The 21,724-nt window shown below is 39.7% G+C and overlaps 2 protein-coding genes and 1 pseudogene across 2 annotated transcripts; all 3 read left to right on the plus strand.

Annotated features, from left to right (window-relative positions):
* Nucleotides 1-1,403: 1,403 nt before the first annotated feature.
* LOC110156049 (alpha-tectorin-like) lies at nt 1,404-8,351 on the plus strand. The gene is made up of 18 exons (XM_020920235.2): nt 1,404-1,446; nt 1,542-1,639; nt 2,110-2,337; nt 2,413-2,496; nt 2,945-3,050; nt 3,132-3,261; nt 3,603-3,846; nt 4,104-4,260; nt 4,326-4,413; nt 4,867-4,929; nt 4,999-5,198; nt 5,426-5,560; nt 5,697-5,884; nt 6,031-6,185; nt 7,085-7,330; nt 7,409-7,571; nt 8,165-8,176; nt 8,340-8,351. The coding sequence occupies exons 1-18, from the start codon at nt 1,404-1,406 to the stop codon at nt 8,349-8,351; spliced, it is 2,352 nt and encodes a 783-aa protein (XP_020775894.2).
* Nucleotides 8,352-9,706: 1,355 nt separating this feature from the next.
* LOC110156050 (trace amine-associated receptor 13c-like) lies at nt 9,707-11,536 on the plus strand. Its single transcript, XM_020920236.2, has 2 exons — nt 9,707-9,879; nt 10,708-11,536. Exons 1-2 carry the CDS (start codon nt 9,707-9,709, stop codon nt 11,534-11,536), a joined length of 1,002 nt encoding a protein of 333 aa, XP_020775895.2.
* A 4,718-nt stretch (nt 11,537-16,254) lies between these two features.
* LOC110156051 (general transcription factor II-I repeat domain-containing protein 2A-like) lies at nt 16,255-19,864 on the plus strand (annotated as a pseudogene).
* Nucleotides 19,865-21,724: the final 1,860 nt, after the last annotated feature.

Consider the following 21,724-nt stretch of genomic DNA (forward strand, 5'->3'; position numbering starts at 1 on the left):
CCACATGTGGCATGGGTAGATCCCTCATTATCATGCAGGGGGACATGATCCCACCCTTCACCTATGTATCTATGTTCTCATTGCATTTGGTTGGTTATTTTCAGGCTGCTTGGGTTTCCCCCATCAACCTGAAACTTGCACAGGCACCATATTTTATTACATGCTTTTTATTATTATTTAAAGCCGGGGGGGTGATTGGGGAACTGGGTGGAGGGGTGGGATTACAAAGCCCAGGGCTCTGCACTTTCAGGTTTTGAGCATTGTTCTATGTCTAGTGACTGACAGCTTCTTTAGCCTCACTATTCTCACACTGAGGTTAGTTTGACCGGTTTTATTTTCTCTGGAGGTAAAACTAATACTAATAATAGGATTCCTACCTTGTTACAGTCCAGAAAATATTTTTGAACTGTAGCTCTTTTTTGTCTTTAATTCTTCTTTTGCCCACAATGTGTTGGAAAAAAAAAATACTATGTTCATTTTAGATGTTTTCCAGTAAACTAGTCACTGTGGGAATAATTTGTACATATTCTGAGACAAATGTCTACTATTGTATAGTTCTATTAATAGAGTACCAAAAGTACTTGCGTGTTTAACAGTGATGGGCTCATTATAAGAATGACAGGTGTAACGTTGTAGTACAAGAACATTGTCAACTTGTCACATGTCTTCATCACTGATGTTAATTGCATGGTGTTTAAAAACTACAATACCTTGTGACAGACACCAAAGACACGCATTTGTCAACACTGAAGAATGTGAGAATGTCTTTTTTTATTTTTGGTTGTGGAGCTCAGGAACAGGGCAGGGACATGAAAACAAGAAGGAGGGCCTAAAGCTGTAATGCTCAAGACAAACCCACAGGTAAAAGATCAGATATATGTTTTCAACGCTGCTATCTGCACAGGACAACCTGTGGACCATAACAAGCCTTTACAAACTACTGAACTCCTCTGCCTCAAAGGATACAATAGTTTGGTAAGAAACTTTTAAAACAAAAATCTTTATTACTAGATTTTCAATCAATATAATAGTTATATAATTCATAACAAAATAAGAATATGTATGTAGGTATCTTTGTGGATAATAATAATAATAATAATAATAATAATAATAATAATAATAATAATAATAATAATAATGAAATGAAAAATGCATGACATTGAATATATTTTTGAGTCCAATAAGAATTTGTATATTGTTTATATTTTTTCCCAGTTAAACACACATAAATACATTGATAATAATGTTTTCTGATAGTCAGTGAGTTTTTAATCACGAGTATACCGAAGACAATGTTGAGGCGGCACTGGCCTAAATCAAAGCTAAATCAAAACACAACTATGCAAATTGTGCTTTACAGTCCTTCTGAACCTCATTTTTACACAGATAAAGGGCCTCTGAACATGCTTTCACCCAAACTGCTGTCTGCTCTCAGCCTGCTTGCAGGTAAGACCTGTATTTCTAACACAAATGACTTTCTCATGTAACATAATATCATAACTGTACACTGAGGTGACTTATTCTTATCTATAACCATGTAGTCTGTGCTGCTGTAAACCAGGATTTCATTAGCTCTGCAGAGATCGACATCGCTGCTTGTCCTATCACTTATTATGGGATGAAATATGACAAAGTTTATGTGAGTAACACTACAGAAAATGTAATATTTTTAATTGGTATACAATGTTATTTAATGGTCTTGGGTAAAAACATTGTGTTCTGTATAGATTGACAGATGTTTGGCACTGCTCCAACCCTATAATGAGAAATCCTTTGTTGTAGACAGTGCATTGAAATTCCAACCAGAAACCTGTTTCCAGTCTCAAAAGAATCTAAATTACCAATAATGCATTCATGTGAAAGCAAACTTATGTGACAGCTCTGAACCCTACATACAGAGACTGTAGACATGCACTGGAAAATCCTCAAGTTTATTAATTTGACTTGTATTTCAATCAGCACTACTATACAACACTACACTTTTTATAACTATCTCAGTAAAAAGGAAAACCTAAAAAATAAACAAATTGGCAAACAAAAATATGCTTTAATGTGCATTTATTTCTTAAAACTAATGTTGTTTACAAAGGATTTTCCTGGCTTTTGCAGGTTGGCTTTAATTCCAACACATCTTCACTGTGCTTCAATGGACAGTACCAGTCTGGGCAGGGCAGTGACTGTATTCTGATGTCCAGAGGGTCAGCTGACAGAGGAGAAGTGACCACTCTGAGCAGAGACATACCTGCAGGATCAGGCATTCACAAACTTGTGCCAAATCTGATGCATGCAGGGAAGTGTGTGAATGTCATCCCTCTGAGAGATGAACTGGACTCTGATGTGAGTATAGCCACATCTCTTACAGGTTATGTTATTGTGCAGTAACATATCATTTATAACCTCTATCTTTCTCAGGTTAAACAAATTGAACTGGGAAACTTTGGGACTCAAGCAATTGTGGCAATCAAGACTCACTTAGGATTTTCAGATGACAACTTTGTGAGTGTGAAATGACTGAAATAGTTGTTTCTGTTTTTATGCTTTTTTTTGGCATACATTATTTAACTTTTCTAGTGAAGGATCCACCACTTGCTTTGTCTGGAATGTTCCACAGTATTCCACTACACTTATATTTCTTACATTTATTCATTATTCATATATATATTCATATAAAAATACATTGAAAAGCAATAAGACTTTTAGTGAGCGACATTGCCTCTCCACAGATTTCACCTTTAACTTGTGCTGCCACCTGTTCTTGTCCATAGATTAAGATAAGTTTAATGCCATGGAACATTCCATGCAAAGGCAAGGCAAGTTTATTTGAAGAGTGCAATTTGCAATGACATTTCCATGGAGATGAGCAGGTGGCAGACCCACCACCAGAAAAATCACATAATATAAACCTTAAACCCAAACCCACAAGTTTTTATTTGTCTTTTTCCAGGAAACACAGACTCTGGTCAATGGGAAGTCAATGGTGAGACAGGTCTTTCACACCAATAAGACCAACAAGGGAGTTTTGGCAGACGTGAGCGGCTGCAGACTTTTTGGTACATTTAATTCTTCTTTATTATAACAGGAACTGTATCTATGTTTGAGTGGAGATTGTGTAACAGTGGTGTACCTCTCAGGTTCTGTGTACAAGACCAACACAAGTGAGTGGAACGCAGACATCTGCTCCACAGTCACTTGTGATGTGTTTGGGGTGGCCACACCAGACAGTACCTGTGGGCCCATGGAGCGCTGCCAGGGAAACAACATGTAAATACTATGTTCGTTTTCTGAATATGCTTAAATGACACACATTACCCAAAATCTTTCTCAGTCACAACTAGTCATTTTTAGTCCAAACAAAGTCAACAAACTAAAACTACTCTACTGTTGAAAGTCTAATGAATATTGTCTAACCAGTTACACTACTCTACCGTCATGACTGACAAGTCAATGATGTCTGAACTCAAATTGCTTCATGTTTTAGGGGCTGAGTATCTCACTAAAACAACTCTTTGACTGCAGTGCACATAGTTATATGGCTTAAAACATGTGATTATCATATTTACAGAACAAAAGAACATAGTTGAAAATCTTTTTTTCTTTTTCAGATGTACCTTAGACGCCACCTGCACTGTGACAGGTTCAACCATTATTGACGTCACTGGAGAACTCCACACTGTCCCAGACCGATGTGGGTACAAGCTGATGGAGCATGCTTCCATCCCAGACCTGGAGGTGCTGGGGGTCTTCCAGGAACGAAGACGTAAAGATGTCAGCTTTTTAGAGCGGGTGGTACTGCACCTCAAGTCCTCCAATGTGGACATTTCACTAGAACAAGGAGGAAGGGTTAAGGTTGGTTTAAAACACATTGTTTTCAGAGAGAAGAATGTGATGTCTTAGTCTCAGATGAAGTAAGGAGACAATATTTCTGTTTTGATTGTTTAATTTTAAATAATAAATAAATGAATAAATAAAGATCATTATGTGACTATATAACTCATTTAATAAGACTACCGGGAATCTGAGGATTTCAATTTGACAGCAGTTTTCTTGTTTAAACATTTCCATAAATAGCAGTTTAATTATATTTTTACTATTTTGTGCATTAGGTAAATGATGCAGTGCTGCCATTTAACACACCAGAAAAGGTGGTCCATGGAGTGAAAGTTTCTAAAGGTCCAACTGGACTAACAGCGGAAGTCAGCGCCTCTGCTTACACTGCCTCAATACATTTCAATGGTCACACTGCACAGATCCGTGTTACAGGTACAACCAGCAACAGTTTAATCTACCAAAATTTATGAATAAATACATTTGTTTTTGTACTTTAGGACCAAAGGTGGCTCCAGTATTTGGGTTATGTGGCAACACCAGCACCACTTTGGCGAATGAGAAGCATTCTGATCTCAGTGAGAGTGGGTAAGAAGATTTTCAGTTCATTGCATGTGGATGAACTGCTAGGTGTGCAACATATGTTCTTTAGTGACATCTGGTGGTGGTTTCACAGATAGCACACAAAATATTCTTTGAAGAAACATTTACATGTAAAATAATTATATTACTTGTCTAAAGAAATTTGGAAATGGACAGGACACTGAAAATAAATCATTTATTTTATTCATGACTACCGGGATGGGTGCAAATTGGTTTCTTATTCAGTTGTTATTGGATGTAGCTTTAGCAATTATGAACTCCAGAAGCCTGTCCATGATGCTCACTTCCAAAGGCCAGTAGGTGTGTGAATTACAATGGGGATTTCTTTGAGGAGAGCACATTTGGCAGAAAAACTCTTCAGATATGGTTATAAAAATAAATATAAAAATGCAATGTAATGACTGCAGTCTTTTTCTTTCCCATGTCTCTGAAATTCAGCTGTGAGACAACCTATGACGAAGATGCCGATGTTTCAATCAACTGCAATGAAACAGCTAAATGGTAGTAAAGATTAGATCTACTATAATATGACTTCTTTCATGCTAAATGTACCCGCTTCACACTGTCCAGGTGTAACGTCATGAGACAGCAGCCTTTCTCCTCCTGTAACCTGGTGGTGGACCCAGAGCCCTACATCTCGGCCTGCTCTAGTGCCCTGTGCAAATACCCTGCAGTGGATGGATTCAACTGTCAGTTCTTGGAGGCCTACAGCAGGGCATGTTCAATGCACAACGTCAGTGTAGAGGGATGGAAATCACAAATCAAATGTGGTAAGACTAACAATACAAGTCCAGTTAATGTAATAGGCATATTTCAGTAAACAACTATGACTCCAAATTAGTAATTATATGTTTTTTAGAGAAAACATATTACAGTTTCTAAAGTATGTTTTCATAAAATATTGTCAAGTAACAAACGCTTTCGAAAAGGTTTTGAGTATTTTTAAAGCATTGAGTGGCATACAAAATAATAGTTTTTCATGTATTATTCTCGACAGATGAAACTCAGGCCAGTTGCCAGAACATGTATTGCAGTGAACACGAGTTTTGTGGAGAGAAAAAAAATGGATATGAATCTGGATGTCTCTGCAGAGCGATCTTTGCTTCTAAATACAAACCAATGAACACGTTTGGTAAGTCAGTCGTCATGTGCCCTGTCCTCCTTAGGTAACAAAGTAATGTCATATCTTTTTTTTCTTGTAATTTTATAACGCTGTCAAGTGTAGGCTACTCAGTTCTAATTTTAAATAGACTGAATGATGTGTCCAGGTGAGCCGACTGTGTGCAAGGATAACACAGCCACACTGACCATGGCTGGCTGTCTCCTGATGGAAAGTGGCATTGACTACAAGGTCCTGCATATGAACAATGAGTCCTGTGTGGGACAGATGGACAATGAGACTCATATGGTGACGTTCAGCTTCGACAAGATCAACACCTGTGGAACTGTGGTCAAGGCAAGTCCGTGTTATAGTCGGTGTCTTTTAAAATGGAACAGGAACACTGACTAACTGACATCAAGATCCACTGAGTTTCCCACTGAGAAAACTATAATAAAATATAATTGTGTTACTGCAAAAACATCTGGAATTGTGTTTTGCAGTCAAATGGCAGTAAAATCATCTACCACAACAGCATTAAGACATGGAACAGCTCCAACTTTGGAATCATAACTAGGCATGAAGAGGTGCACTTGGATTTCTCCTGTCACTACGTGCAGCCAGCTGTCAAGTCTCTGGCCATCCGGATTAGAGACAGGTGAGGCCTTGGGTTTGTAAATTATATTTTCCTACATAGTTGCAAAAGTAAAGGCTATATTTGCATATTATATTTGTTGACATGTAACCAAGAAAAACATGTATTGCTCTATTTGTAGTTTTATGTTCTTAAACCATGAGACAGACATTTTTTACACTCTGATTAGAATCACTGCAAACTCATGGATGAATTAGCACGATGTCCTGTTGCTAAATGACTTTTTTCATGGTTCATGTATATTTCTGTCAGCAGGGGCCTATCTAATGCAAATCTAACTGCTGAAAATATAGCCAAATGAAGTCAAAATAGCATATGTCCACTTTAAATAATGTTTAATGCTTAAGTGACATGTTCTATTGTGTATTGTTTGTAAGCTATTGCCATGTTGACTAAACTATAGTATTATACAAGACTGACTCTTGTGAGCATTAAACCATATCATGTTGTTACCTCCTGAAAAACATACCTAAAATTGTGTTTTGTTTCAATCATGCATGTTTGAATAATCCTTTATTATTAGTTTGTCTACATCTCTAAAGCTCAAACTGCTCTGTTCCACCTGGTGATGGAATTACAGTAAGTGTTGGTTTTCAAGACAACAGCTAAACTTTATCTTTAGTTCAGTAAAGATTGGCAATTCCAGGGCTGAAATCATCCAAATGATTGTATGGAATGGAGCACAGTGGAACACTGTTTTATCACATGATGTCACAAGGTGGAATAGAGTGTTTTCGGTTTGAGAAAAGAAGTTAGTCGAGCCTTAATATGCAGGGTTTGTGTATTAAACATGTGTCAGTGAAATAAAACACAACCTCAGGCATGTTCATTATAAGAAAAGCACATTGTAACACAGAGCAGAAAATAGTGTAATATGGAACCTTTAATTATATTGCTTCTAGCTCAGTCCGACAGGAGCTTACAGCTGGAGAATGGACATACAACCTGTCCATGACTGTGTACACTGATAAGGGCCACAAACATGCCGTTACTCCAGACACAGAGATAAACCTGGATCAGACGGTCTACCTTCAACTGGAGATTGATGGACTTGATGAAAAACTGTTGTCTTTGGTTGTTGACTCATGCTGGGCAAGCACTGAGCCTTCACCAAACAGCAGCTTGAAGTACAGCCTCATTGGAAATGGGTAAGTGTATAACGTTCAGCATTTGAATTATGTTTATGCTAAGACTAATGGTGATGTTGTGCTTTTCTGGGTTTGCAGCTGCCCTAACCCAGTGGATAAGTCTGTAAAGGTGATAAACAACGGACAGGGTTTGTCTAGCGACTTCTCCTTCAACATGTTCCAGTTTATTGGGAGAGCGGGCAACATCTACCTGCACTGCAAAACCATGCTGTGTATTAGTCAGGAGAACTCTTGTGCCAAGGTAAGAGTCTCATTTAATCATAATATTTTCTCAGTTTTGGGTTGATTAGTTTTTTTTTTTTTTAAGGAATGAGCATTAGACTGTTCTTAGACCTGCATTTGAGCTTTGTTGTAACTTCTGCGTCTCCTTCAGAAATGTGACCCACGCAGCAGGAGACGTCGATCCATTACGTCCAACTATGTGGATCAAACCCCGGGCCTTATCACTATGGCATGGAGCCATTAGGTAGTTGAATTTTACTCTTAACAAACATAATTTTTCATGTTGTATTGTGTTGTAATGTATAGAGCTCAGGATTGTGTTGTCCCGCATATTGTCATAATACTAAAATTCATGAATTCAAAAGTATTCTACACTACAGAGTGATATACTGACTGACTTATCATCAGTGACTAAGCAGCTTATTGTGCTGTTCCACTGCTCTTTTCATAACTTTTAAATTTGATTTGGCTAATTCTTCTCTATGGATGTGTTTCTCTGCTGCCAAAAAACAGCAGATTTTGACAATTATGGCTGCTTTTACACAATTGATCTGAGCTCTATTAGCTGAACTCTTGTACTGGACAGCTAAATTATGTTAATTGTGTTTTCAGGTGGATTCCATGGTAAAAAGGTCTCAACATAAGAGAGTGGCTCGGAGCCTCTCGAGATTATCTTAATTTCGTATCTGATTCTTCATATTTTTGGTGTTCCTATATACATTCCTAGGATGGTTTAAGGGGCCGTTGTGCAATATAATAATTGTAGTCTTTACCTTATTTTGTTCAGAAGTACGTGTAATGACAGGTAATGTAGAAAAGACATACAATTTCAGTCTACAAGCATAGCATTTTAGCTGCTGAAAACAGACAATTGTACTGGACTGTATATTTTTTCTGCTGGGTGGTGACATGATAGTAGTATATACTGTAGACACTTTCACAAACAGCCTCTACTGCTGCTTTGATTATTTGAATAAAGGTTTTCGCTATGGTGGATGTGCTACTTTCTTTACAAAACTACATCAAACTTTAATCAAAGCTGATAGGGCAAGTCAAATGATGCCATTAACACCTTTAATTTGTCTTGTGGCTCAGCGGAGCTTTGAGAGCGTACCTGTGAGTACTGCATCTGAGAGTGCTACTGCACATTCACACCTATGCAATCAGAGGTGTGGAAAAACAACAGCTAACCTTCCACATGATGCAACCACTGTTTTCAACACCACAGCTCATCATTACATAACAATGTGTTTAGAGCAAGAACAGGAAGTAGACTATTTCAGAGGCCTAAAGATTATTATGCCTTGTACCCACTCAAAGGCCTTCTTCCACAATTCCACAGTTTTGACTGGTAGTGCATCTTTTCTACCTTATTTCAGTCTTGCTTCTAGAAAATGTTCTAAATACACAAACATTTACAATTTTCCCTGGATGACTTACTTACTTCAGTTATTTGGTTAAGAAGCTAACCTCACTAGAAGTGGTAAAGAATATGGCATAAATAAAAGCAATTACAGACATACGATAATATGAATTTGTTTTAGTTTATATGGTTGTTTGCCGGTAATTGGGATGAATGCAATACTAAATTTGAGTTAGCAATTTACATATACAAACATACACATTGAGCACATTTTGTACATGCAAACAGGCTTATTGACTTTTTGAGGACTGGGGCAAGAGTGCTCTCATGCTCCCCCTTTAATAGAAACTAGTCTTCTTCAGCATTCCCCAAAGAGGGGGTCGCGTGGCACTCAGCTAGGGCTGCAAAATGATTATATAATATAATATATTATAAATATTTTTCACATTATAAAAATGTATTTTATCTGTTATGTTATTGGCCTACCCCAAAATATTGTGGGTCTATTTTGAGATTTGGTGCTATTTTGTCTAAAAGTAAGGGGAACAGAGATGTAACATGAAACAATACTTTCAATATTGTTTGTTTCTTATCACACAAACACTTCACAAACAGATCACCATCTAAAAGTGTTATTGCCCACAACAATTCCCTATGGACCTCAGTGGTTTTCAAAGAGCTCATTTAGCCAGCAGACATGCTAGCTGACGTCAGAGGAACATATATAAGTCAATGTTTAGTGGACACTCTCTTCTAGAGCTCTGGACTCCACCTCTCCTCTGTATCTCACCATGTTGGGCGCCCTGGACCAAGAGATCTTCTGCTACCCCCATCTGAACTACTCGTGCAGGAAACCCACTCACCCTTATGTGGAGGCCATGCTCATATACGTGCTACTGTCCTGTATTTCTCTCATTACTGTGGCTCTCAACCTGCTTGTCATCATCTCCATCGCTCATTTCAGGTTAATCGCAGACTGCTTTTGTAATCGTTCCAAATACGGCATTGGGTGCAAACTTGTGAATACTTGTGGTCTGTATTGTCCCTGTGAGTGGTTTTCTTGAATAGTTGGTATGTGCATCTGATTTTATTTGCAGACATGCTCATCTCTGTATGAACACAAATCACATACTATAGCTGTTCTCTTCGCAACAAACTACTGTCTACATGTATCCTTAAAATACTCTGCTCAATAATTACAGAATATGTTTTCAGGGTGGTGATTAATATGCTTGAACCATAAAACCATGTGAATATTGCTTTCTTTTTTTTATGGCTTCTTTTAACGTCACTGTTGTTTTATAACAGATCAAATGATTCAGGTTGATTTCATATTGGCTCTGCTTAAAGTTTTTGTGAAAGTATTATTTCAAATGTATGGTACTATTTTCCCCTTTCTTTTATGTTTATTTAGCAGCTGATTTGTGAAGGAACAAGCTTGTGACAATGATGTGATTCATAATATGTCATAATGGCTTAATGGACCAAACTATTGATTTTAACATGTTATGAGCAAGGTTTATATGACTTATCTTCTTTCTGTACCTTTTTCATGCCAATGGTAACAATGCATGCCAAATTTATATTATTCATTTGTTTTCTGGTGCAACAACAAAATTAAATGGCAGGAGCAATAAATACTGCATGACTAAATCTATACATAGGACTACTGTATAACTTGACTTTCTGATGCACCAAGAAGTTCACTGTCTTTACTAATATTGACTTTTTGCATTTTTAAACTAAATCTTTCTATTGAGCTTGTTAAGTTACCTTTGTGCTTTCTCTGCAGGCAGCTCCACACTCGCACTAACCTCCTCCTCCTCTCCCTGGCTGTCTCCGACCTCTTAGTGGGCCTGGTCTTGATGCCTGTAGAAATCATTTACATTGAGAGTTGCTGGAACCTCGGTGACATTGTTTGCAGCGCCTACTACCTTACTGATTATGTCATCACCTCCGCATCGGTGGCCAACATGGTGCTTATATCTGTTGATCGCTACATTGCCATATGTGACCCTTTAAACTACCACACCAAAGTGACCAAGAAAAGGACAAAGTTGTGTATTTTACTGTGTTGGCTTCTGTCTGTCCTTTACAGAATGATGATAATGCATGATCAGTTAGAACATCCTGGTATGTCCAACTCTTGTGCTGGTGAATGTGTGGTTATTATTCATTACATAGCTGGTGCAATTGATCTTGTATGCACTTTTATCATTCCTATTCTCATCATCATCATCTTATATTTGAGGGTTTTTGTGGTGGCTGTGTCTCAAGCCCGAGCACTGCGTTCCCACATTTCATCTGTAACCATGCCACAGTTGGGAAATGTGACAGCAAAGAAGAAAGAGCTTAAAGCGGCCAGAACTTTAGGTATAGTTGTGGTTGTTTTTTTGTGTTGTTTCTGTCCCTACTATGTTCCCAGTCTGGTGGGTAAGGATACTGCAGTGGACGCTTCCTCAGTTGACGTGGAGATTTGGTTGGCTCATTTTAATTCAGGTCTCAACCCTGTTATCTATGCATTTTTCTATCCATGGTTTAGAAAGTCAATCAAACTCATTCTGACAATGCAGATAAGAAAGCCTGGATCCAGAGACTGGAAAGTAGCAGACAATATGTGAGGTTTTATTGATCTGTATAAATGTGAATAGTGAATTTATTATCAGTGTCATTTGTAATCCTCAAACGAACAACAACCCAATCGCAGGGTGTAAGGCATTTCACAGTATCATTTTTAAGTGAGTTATTATATAATGTTAAGTGTGCATTTTGTCTTTAAAGAATGGTTTTGTTTAGGCATCTAATAAAGTTTTACATAATTTATATATTATGTATGTGTGTGTTCTTCTTTTTAATATTACTATGTATCTACCATACATAGTGTGAAATACATAAAGTGGCATAGTGCCTATGGTTTTACATGAGTCAGGTTTGTGAAGGAAAGTTGGAAGGAGGGTTTACTGACAGTTCAAACATTAATTTAAGATAACATAATGACTGTCAGGAATGTTTATTTGTTAAATCATAACTATTGCATAAATTAGAAAAGCTTTGGCCCTTGTTTCCACTCAGTTTCACTTTAAAGCTACGATCTGCAAGTTTTTTGTTTTTTTCATGAGTAGAAGGCAGATGTGAAACCAGTTTCCCCTCCCCCGTCCCCTCACCTGGACTTTGTTCAGACTCACTTGTGCTTGTTGCTTCTCACTTGTGAGAATGTAACATGTACAGAACAAATGTAGATTATATACTAGGTCTGTTCATTTCAGTCTTGCCTCCAGAAAATGTTCCAAATGCATAAAACCTTTACAACTTTCCCTGGATAACTTATTTAATTAGGTAATCTGGTCAACAAATCAACCTAAGTGGAACTGGTAAAGAATATGATAAATAAATAAAATAAATAAATCAATACATGCATCAAGAATCTCAGACCTCCGGTCACTGTGCAATGCATACTGGGAAGGACTTTCCTAAAAAGTGAGCATCAAACTGCCATGTTTGTTTTCCCAGTGGGATGCGTCTATTGACAAAGCCAATCTTTTCTAGTCTTTTGAACCATATTGCTTTTGTTTCTAATTCTGATATTGTCATATTTTAGTTTTGGGATTCGGACATCGTAATTGTGTGGTTGTTGGATGTCCTAACAGCGGAAAACGGCTCAAGAAATTTGTTTGCGAACTCCATAAATGCAAAAGGGAATCAGATCTGTGTGACTGCAAACCTCCGTTCAAACTGTTTCCCTTCCTAACGGAATTGAAAAATAGTGAAAAACTAAGGCGATGGGCAGGATTGATCCATGGGAAGGACGAAAAAGGAAACCTTTGACTGCCTAAATCATCCCGAGTTTGCAGTGAATATTTTGTATGTGGAGCACCATCAAAGCAAACTCCTGATCCCTGACTCAACCTCGGTTACGAATTTAAAGTCAACGCCAAAGCAAAAGGCAGCAGTTGTTCACCAAGAAACAACTTCCACTGCAAAGCAACCAAGACTCCTGTTGCTGTAAATCCACAAAAACAAGAAAGTGCGAGCTCAGCCTGTTTGTCTTCTGCACTTCTCGCTTAACAAACGGGATCCCGCTTTGATGGTGCTCCAGATACAAAATGTTCGCTGCAAACTCGGGATGATTTAGGCAGTCAAAGGTTTCCTTTCTCGTCCTTCCTGTGTATCAATACTGCCCATCGCCTTCGCCTTTCACTATTTTTCAATTCTGTTAGGAAGGGAAACTGTCTGAACGGAGGTTTGCAATCACACACATCTGATTACCTTTTGCATTTATGGAGTTCGCAAACAAATTTCTCAAGGCGTTTTCCGCTGTTAGGACATCCAACAACCACAAAATTAATGATGTCCGAATCCCAAAACTAAAATATGACAATATCAGAACCAGAAACTAAAGTGATATGTTTCAAAAGACTTGAAAATCCTTTCCAGTATGCACTGCGCAGTGACCGGAAGTCTGAGATTCTTGATGCGTGTATAAAAGCAATTACAGACATAAGAAAAAGTAGGACAATTTATTTTTTCTATATCCCATTGTTTTTCTTCATATGGTCATTTCCCAGTGACTGGGATGAATGCAAAACATGACTGAATTCAAGTTAACAATTTACAGTGAAAAACAAAGGCAATACACAAAAGTAATATGTAGCACATGTAAATGCAAACAAGCTTTTGACAGACTTTTTGAGTACTGGAGCAAGAGCGCTCACAATAGCCCCCTTTAAAAAGACAATACTTGACCATAGCATTAGTCTTCTTCAGGATTGTTTCCCAAAGCGGGGGTTGTGTGGGGGTCGCAAAATGATTTGAAGATATATTATTAAACTTATAATAATGTATTTTATCCATTTTTTATTGAAATAAATGTGTGCCTAAATCAGGTCAAATAGCACAATGATTTACTCAATATAAGACTTTTAAAAACATTTTTACCTCTTTGAATAATTAATTTCAATGTAGGGGTCGCTCTTCACTTACATGATTATTTTTTTACACTATTCATAGACTGTCAAAGTTTTTTCATAATTTGATGCCAAATGAATTCAGACCTAATTACAAAAGCATGACAGTAAGACTGAATTCACTAGAAAGGACCATGCCACAGCAATGGAATACGATAAAATATTTATTGACGACGGATTGATGTGATGGCTGAGGTGAGACTCAGGGTGGGGGCTCCATCTCCAATCCAAAATGGTCATCCAGCTGATTCGGAAGCCCCCCTTCTTGAAGATAATGTCTTCAGACTGAAGGATGGATGAAAGACATGGGTTGGAGGGAGGGGGTCAAGAGAGCTAATGCAGACAATGTTAAACCTGTTACATTTGATTTTAATGTCTGTTGAGCTATTTGACACATCAAATAGTTCCAGCAGCAGACACTGACACTCCGGTCACCACCACCAGTACACCGATGGATTGCCAAGATCGAGATGCTAGCTCTGGACAACCGCCTACAGACTTAGCCAGCGCTGCACTGGAGCAATGACTTTCAAGCCCCTCAAGTCAGTGGACAATAGTGGTCGATGATCTTGGCATTGACAGGCCCATCGAAACTGTGGTAAATCAGTATCCTGTATCTGTTTACAAGAGCAAGGGGCAACCATTTGTTGGTAAATGGTTTCAAAATAGAGAGTGGTTGGAGTACAATGTGAAGGCAGAGGCAGCATTTTGTTTTTGCTGTCAGATGTTCAGGAGCATCATTGGGTGCCTTTGTGGGCTATAGTAACTGGAAACAGGCTAAGACCATGAATTTCAACAGCAAAACTTTGAAAGACCACATATCTTGCTATGCAGTGTGGAAGAAGAGGGAGATGCGTCGCAATACTGGGAATGGGGTATCAACCCATGTTAATACAGATCAACCTAACAGAAACTGCTATTATGTGGACTCACTAATAGACGTGGTTATGTTCTTGGCTGAAAACCAGTTGCCACTATGTGGGAAGCTTGACACTTTTGATGACATGTCAGAGGGGAGGTCTGGACTTTCCATGCTTGAGTACACCATCAAAAAGGATCCTGAATTGGCCAATGTGGTGAAGATTATCCCTCGCAATGCCACTTACACCTGTCATGACATGAATGAAATGAACTTAACACTGAGTGATGTGGTGACAGAAGCTATAGTGGAGGAAGTTGGTGACTCCACACTTTGAAAGGTGATAGAACGCATGACCCCACAGGATGTAAAAACATTTTGATTGTGCTACGATTTGTGAAAGAGTCTTACGAAATTACATAGCATTTACTGTGCATTGCCATGGCCCAAAAAGGTAACGCACAGACATTAACTGACACTGTTCTGTCCAAGCTTGACAAGGATGGCCTGGATTGCTCAAAAATTCTGAGTATTCAGGTATATGATGGAACCTCTGTTATGTCAGGGAGACATGGTGGTGTTCAGCAAATTCTTCAGGAAAGAATTGGATGTGAGATACCATATGTGCACTGCCTCAACCACCAGTTGCATTGGTTGTAATTCATGTCATGTCTGTAGAACCCATGGTTTCAGACTTTTTTGAGGTGTGCAATTCTCTCTACAAATTCTGTGGAAAGCCAAGAGATGCTTTGCATTATAAAGGGGCACACCTGAAACGTCTTTTGGAGCAGAGATGGACAAGGCATCTTGCCACCATTTCAGTCATTCTTAAGTTATTTGATGACATAAAATCAATTCTGACCGATCCTGACACTGTGCTGAACTATGGTGCATAGACGAGAATGGAAGCTGCAGGACTGCTGCGTGAAGTATCTGAGCAAAGCTTCATGTTCCTTGCCAACTTCACCTACAAAATCCTTGCTCTATTGGACCCACCGAGCAAGCTTCTCCAGACAGAGGACACTGACCTGCTGATAGGTTCAAGTGTTGTGGCGAGTGCTACACTATGCATTAAAATTCTCCGTTGTGATGAAGAATTTAGGAAGGTGTTGGATATTATAGAAATATTTCTCAAATGGCAGTGCCCCCCGCTGCTGAGCCACACCCCTCCAGCAGATGTGCTGTGCTTGGATTAAGAAACTCCGTCTTGCCTGTAAGTGTTTTACACTTGTTATTGGTGCTCCAGCTCGATAGTCTTTGGTTATAGGTGATAGTATGTGTTGCACTGGGGGCTGCCAGAATATTTTCTATGTCCGTGACACTGCTGTGGTGGTAGTGGAGTGACGGCGGAGCAGAGAGGACCCTCACGAGAAAACGAGGGCTGATCAGCAATCAAAAGAAAGACACCACGACGTTGAATCCATGCAATGGCAGAGTGAGGAGCTCCGCCTTGCCCTGGATCTGCAGTGCTGGTGCTGCAGTAGCAACATTTTAATCCAATTTGAGCACAAACACCATGGATGAGCATGCTTGTGATCTTGCCACCAATCTACAAGAACAGCTGATGGAGAAGGGGAAAGATTTTTTTGACATAATCACTTGCTGTAGATGAGAGCGGTGACACATCTGACACTGCCCAGTTATCAGTCTTCATCTGAGGAGTGGACTCTACACTTTGCATTACAGAGGAACTTTTAGGATTAAAATCCATACATGGTACAACCACAGAAAAAGAAATCTTCAAGGAGGTGTCCAAATGTCTCACTGAAATGGGGCTGCCTCAGGATAAACTTGTGGGACTAATGACAGATGTCAAAAGAGTGGACTGGTGGGCAGGATTCGGGAGAAGATGCGGGAGAACCATGCAGGTGAGCTTACAGTTTACCACTGCATAATCCACCAGGAGGCCTTATGTGGCAAAGCCTTGAAAACGGATCATGTTATGAGCACCATAACATGAGTAGTTAACTTCATAAGAGCAAAAGATTTGAATCATCACCAGTTCAAGTCTTTTCTGAAGGAGCACAGAGATGTGCCCTATTTCACAGAGGTGCGATGCTTAGCCGAGGAAAAGTACTAAAAAGATGCTTTGAGCTGCTTGAGGAAATCTGTCCGTCTGATAAAAAGTTTCAGTGTGAGCTGGCCTTTCTGTGTGACATCATGAGCTATCTGCTGCAAGGAAACTTGGCTCATTTTCTATGCTGCCAAATCACGAACGAGCAGATCGCCGCGCTGCCCATTGCAGAGTTTGCTGAAAAACTAAGCATACTTTTTGCAGAGTTTTCTTAAGGATTTGCCGATTTTGAAGCCCAGAAATGCAGATTTGAACTACTCAGCAGTCTGTTTGCGGTTGACGTGACAACCACCAGCCTCCAGATGGAGCTGATTGAGCTCCAGTGTGGTGACATGCTCAGGTCAAAGTATGTCTGTCGGTGCTGCACAGTTCCCATGGTTCTTAACCGACACACTGTCCTAACTCTGCACACAAGCTGCTCAAATGCTCTCTATGTTCGGCAGCACATATCTACGTGAACAACTATTTTCTTTTCTTTGATGAACAAAACACCACGCAGGAGTTGTCTCACAGACGAACACCTTCATTCAGTCCTGAGGATTTCCTCAGCTCAGAGCCTCGCCCCAGACTTTGATGAACTTGGATCTAAGAAGAGATGCCAAGTATTTGCGTTAGATCCATGTACATCAGAGTAAATCACAGTCTTGCAAACTGAGCTTGACTAAATGTTTTCTTTATGATGTTTGACTGCTCATAGTTGAAAGATTGGATTTCATTTTCATTTGGCTGGTTGTTAGCTTATGAAAAAAAATAAAAAATTAAAATGACTTTAAAAAAAAAAAAGCTACAGAGACATTCTTTATTTAAAATAAAAGAAATAATTTTATATTATACTTTTTCTGGTTTCAATGTTTAAGCAAAACTATCATTAAACATTTATTTTAATAAGAAATGGTATAATTTGAGAATCATGTCCACTTAGTCTCATTATTGGGATATGCTGTCCTTCACATGTGCTGATGAGTGAGGACTTCACTAATAATGAAACTAGAAACTGTGGCTACAGATGTACTCACAGTTACATGTACAGTACTGACATTTTTCAGTAAATATTTAGTTTGACCCACAACTTAGTCCCAGTTTTTAATTTTGGCCCTCTGTGAATTTGAGATTGACACCCCTGTTTTAGGGCATCAGCAGTGGCGATCCTACATTGTTTTGTGCCCGCGAAACCTCCTCCTGAAACGCCCGGCATAGTGAGGATAAGAGGTCAGAGACCAGTATGCATTCTAGCAGGGACAGTCAAGATAGTGCAGACAACAGATGCTATGCTCCACCCCTGTACAGCGGTAGACATGTTGACACTTTACCAGAGGGCATCACTGAGGTTGTGGGCTCACCTAGTGAGCCAGTGAGGGCAACAGTTTCCTCCTAGGCCAGTTTACAGATAAGGCAGCCAGAACCAGTTCTGTTAAATCAGAGTGATTTGGCTTGCACAGACCTCATGAACCATGAGATTCCCATCACCGACTATACTCTTGTCAGACAGAAGTTTAGGAGAATACCCCCCTCAGTGTATGACGCAGTCAAGGCCTATATAAGACAGCTTCTTGATGGTCAGGTGATCCAGGAGAGTAGCAGCCCCTTGCCCTGAATCGATGAGTCCTAAATGTGCTGTGTGGTGCAAAATGGTTCTGGACAATAGATCTCACTAGCGGCTATAACCAAGTCCCAATGATGTTGTTATGTATTCCTCCTCAATAGATGATCACTTCCAGCGCCTGGGTGCTGTCCTGAGTCAACTGCAAAAAGAAGGCCTCAAGGTAAAACTATCAAAATGTGAATTATTCAGAAAAGAATAAAATACTTTGGTCATGTGGTCTCTGGAGAGGGAGTGTCCACAGACTTGGACAAAGTGGCCGCTGTAGCTAGCTGGCCCCAGTCTAACACTGTCACAGAGCTAAGAACTTTTCTAGGCTTTGCCAGCTACTACCTACTGTTCGTCAGTGGATTCCTAAAAATGGCAGCCTCACTCCATTGCTTAATAGCAGAGGTACAGTGTGTTTCAGGGTGGCAAAAGCACCAGCCCCTGGCAGCCAGTTGGGACAGATGAATGTGAACAGATCTTCAATGACCTAAGAACAGCTTTGGTGAATGCACCTGTGATTGCGAATGCAAACCTTTACTATTTTTAGGCTCTGGGACTAGTGTGGTATTGCCGGGACGTCAATAGCAAACTGGGGGCAGATTGCGGCGGGGGGCGCCCTTACTTTTTAATCACCTGACACCAACGAGTTGCCCATCATTCACCAACCAGTGCATTTCTCAATGGCTCCAAAACAAGCTTCAATTTAGAGGTCTGCGCAGGACAGAATTTTCTGTTCCACTCCCGCAAAGAATTGTAATTTTCATTCCCGCTCCCGCCCGCATCTGCGATATTTTATCCCACTCTTGACTGCAAATCAGGATGGGAATGTTCGCCTTCTTAAGCTCTATAAAACACAAAGAAGCGGAAAGGAATTGGGCTGCATATGGGAGGAAGCATGGTGACTGGTTCGGCGGCTTGGTTAAGTCTGTCCGGTTTTAGTCCTAGTTTTAGACCTGTTTGTAGACCTGGTTTAGTTCTGGTTTAGTGGCGCAGCCCATGTGGCGTACGGGAGGAGGGACTGTCCGTGCAGTGTACAGGACGGGGGATGGATCGTGCAGCATACAGGAGGAGGGACGGTCTGCTGCTTAAAAGGTTTTTATCAATGCCAAATAAAATATCCAGCACAAATAATGCATGATATGCTTACATTCATCATTTGTATATTTTACTTTACTCTCATATTCTCATATTTAGTTTGTGGGACTGCAGTTTATCATCCTACCTGCCCGCTCCTGTGTTGTGTAGTCCCGCCCGCACCCGCAATGAGTTTTCAAAATGTGTCCCATGCCACACTTCATTGCAGGGCTCTACTTCAACTGGTAGAACAAGTGGAACACTCCTTGTGTTCTCACAGAGCCAAGCTCAAGTAAGCTGCTCTCCGCCTACACGCCCACTGCCTTACTTGAGGCCGTCTTCATGCCGCTCTCGGGTCCACGGGCCAAACCCTGGTCGCACTGTAAATAGAGCTTGGTGGCACACTTTTTAACATCATGTGACCAGATACAAAACCATTATTGATCATTTGTATATTTATTTTCTGATTTATTGAGTTTTTGAATTAATAAAGTAACATCTTATTTGGGTAATTTTTATTATGTTAATGTACAATTTGCTTTATGGTTTATGATTACAATATTGCTAAGTTAAACCTGAAAACTCTGTGATTTGTTAATTGATTCATCAATCAATTGATCAATTAAGCCATTCTCTGATACATGCAAATACGACCAGGAGAGTGGAGATGTTATTTATGCCTGAAGTGAGGTGAGGTCTTGGCTAAAGTGGAGTGGGGGATGAATAGAGGTCTGAGTTTCCTCTCACATGTGGATTATAAACCATTAACAGATGTACACAAATAAAAGATATTCACATGACATTTACAGATCAATATTCAAACAACATTGACAATTCACAGCATGAGCAGTTTACTCCTAGCCAGGCTGGTGCCACCTACTGCCTCCGCTCAATTGCATTTCTCTCCAGCAACTAGGTCAGGAATCAAAATACAGTAGACGGTTTGCAAAAACCGTGCAAGTGCAAGTTCGGGCACCAGCCAATCAGCAAAGAGCCATATATTCAGTGTTGTCAATGATTCCCCAGATCAAGGATTTAAAGCCAGAATAAAGAGAATGTTCAGTGAATTTCATCAAAGGGAAAGCTGTTATTGCCCTTCTTCCTACAGGATTTGGGAAAAAGCTTAATATACCAGTTGTATTACATGCATGACTGCCAAATAGCAGAGATGATAAAAAGTACCGTCGAGAGAATGAATTCTAACACTGCAAGGTCAGACGGTTTCTACAAAGTGAAACTGGCTGATAAATCAGGCTAGTTTACACTAGGGAGACCAAACGTTCGTTTTTCCCCGGACATGTCCGTATTTTGCGTTACGTTCTAAAAATAACCAGCGATAGGTGAAATCCGCGAAGTAGTCAACTTTATATTTTACAATTATTCTATCTGTTTTAAGGCTGTAAAACCCCTCAGCACAAACTTTATACACTTTTCTCAGAAAGGAGAGCTACAACCCTTTTTACTTCCTTCTTAAAACTTATTGCTGCTGTCGTCCTTGTGTTATTTTCCTCCTTCTTGATGTAACAGACTGAAGATTCATTTATTCCATAATGGAGCCGACAGTGCAGAGTCCCGCAGGGGTCCATTTTTGGAGACCTGCAGTACAACACAGCACCCGCGCAGTACAGGACCGCACCTGCCCCTTAACCCCAGATAATATCAAACTTTTGCGCTGCCTATGCCACAGACTGAACCAAGACTAAACCAGGACTAACCCAGGACTGATTCCAGGACTGAAGAGGAGGACTAATCCATGACTGAAGTAGGACTAAAACGGGACTAAACCAGAACTGAAACAGGACTCACCGTCAGAACGGGCTTTGAGGTGACGCAGGAGAATGGACCGGCTCAGCTCCGCACCTCACGGAGTTAAACGTGGCAATAGACTATTATCACGCTTCCGGGTTTTGTGGGTGGGGTTTATCTACTTTGTGAACTTCCACTTCCAGCGCAACAACAGCAATGGCTCAAACGATGTCTAGAGGTCACTGCTCTTTTAAATTATGAAATAATCAGCAGGATCAATGCATATTCTTTGTAAATACTTTGTTAAAGCTTTATAATTGGCAAAAGAAGTTACTGGGACCAGTTAAAGCTCCACAGCAGGAGCAGGACAAATGTATCAGACACAAAAAGGAAAAAAAAAAGTCAGTTTCAAACAGGTGTTCTCGTTCTGTCTTTTTATTTTCTCATAGCATCGTAAAGTCCATTGAAGTCCGAAACATCACGGTGCTTTGAGAAAACAAAGCA

Source organism: Boleophthalmus pectinirostris, unplaced genomic scaffold, assembly GCF_026225935.1.
Source record: "Boleophthalmus pectinirostris isolate CB_2022bp ecotype Guang Dong unplaced genomic scaffold, ASM2622593v1 HiC_scaffold_1, whole genome shotgun sequence".
Classification (NCBI taxonomy): domain Eukaryota; kingdom Metazoa; phylum Chordata; class Actinopteri; order Gobiiformes; family Gobiidae; genus Boleophthalmus; species Boleophthalmus pectinirostris.

What these genes read in the sequence shown, in the direction of transcription:
- LOC110156050 (XM_020920236.2), top strand. Translation starts at nt 9,707, where the DNA reads ATGTTGGGCGCCCTGGACCAAGAGATCTTCTGCTACCCCCATCTGAAC. An exon ending in ATCTCCATCGCTCATTTCAG is followed by an intron (nt 9,880 to 10,707) that starts GTTAATCGCAGA and finishes CTTTCTCTGCAG; the next exon opens with GCAGCTCCACACTCGCACTA.
- LOC110156049 (XM_020920235.2), top strand. Translation starts at nt 1,404, where the DNA reads ATGCTTTCACCCAAACTGCTGTCTGCTCTCAGCCTGCTTGCAG. An exon ending in GAGATGAACTGGACTCTGAT is followed by an intron (nt 2,338 to 2,412) that starts GTGAGTATAGCC and finishes TATCTTTCTCAG; the next exon opens with GTTAAACAAATTGAACTGGG. An exon ending in TACAGCCTCATTGGAAATGG is followed by an intron (nt 7,331 to 7,408) that starts GTAAGTGTATAA and finishes CTGGGTTTGCAG; the next exon opens with CTGCCCTAACCCAGTGGATA.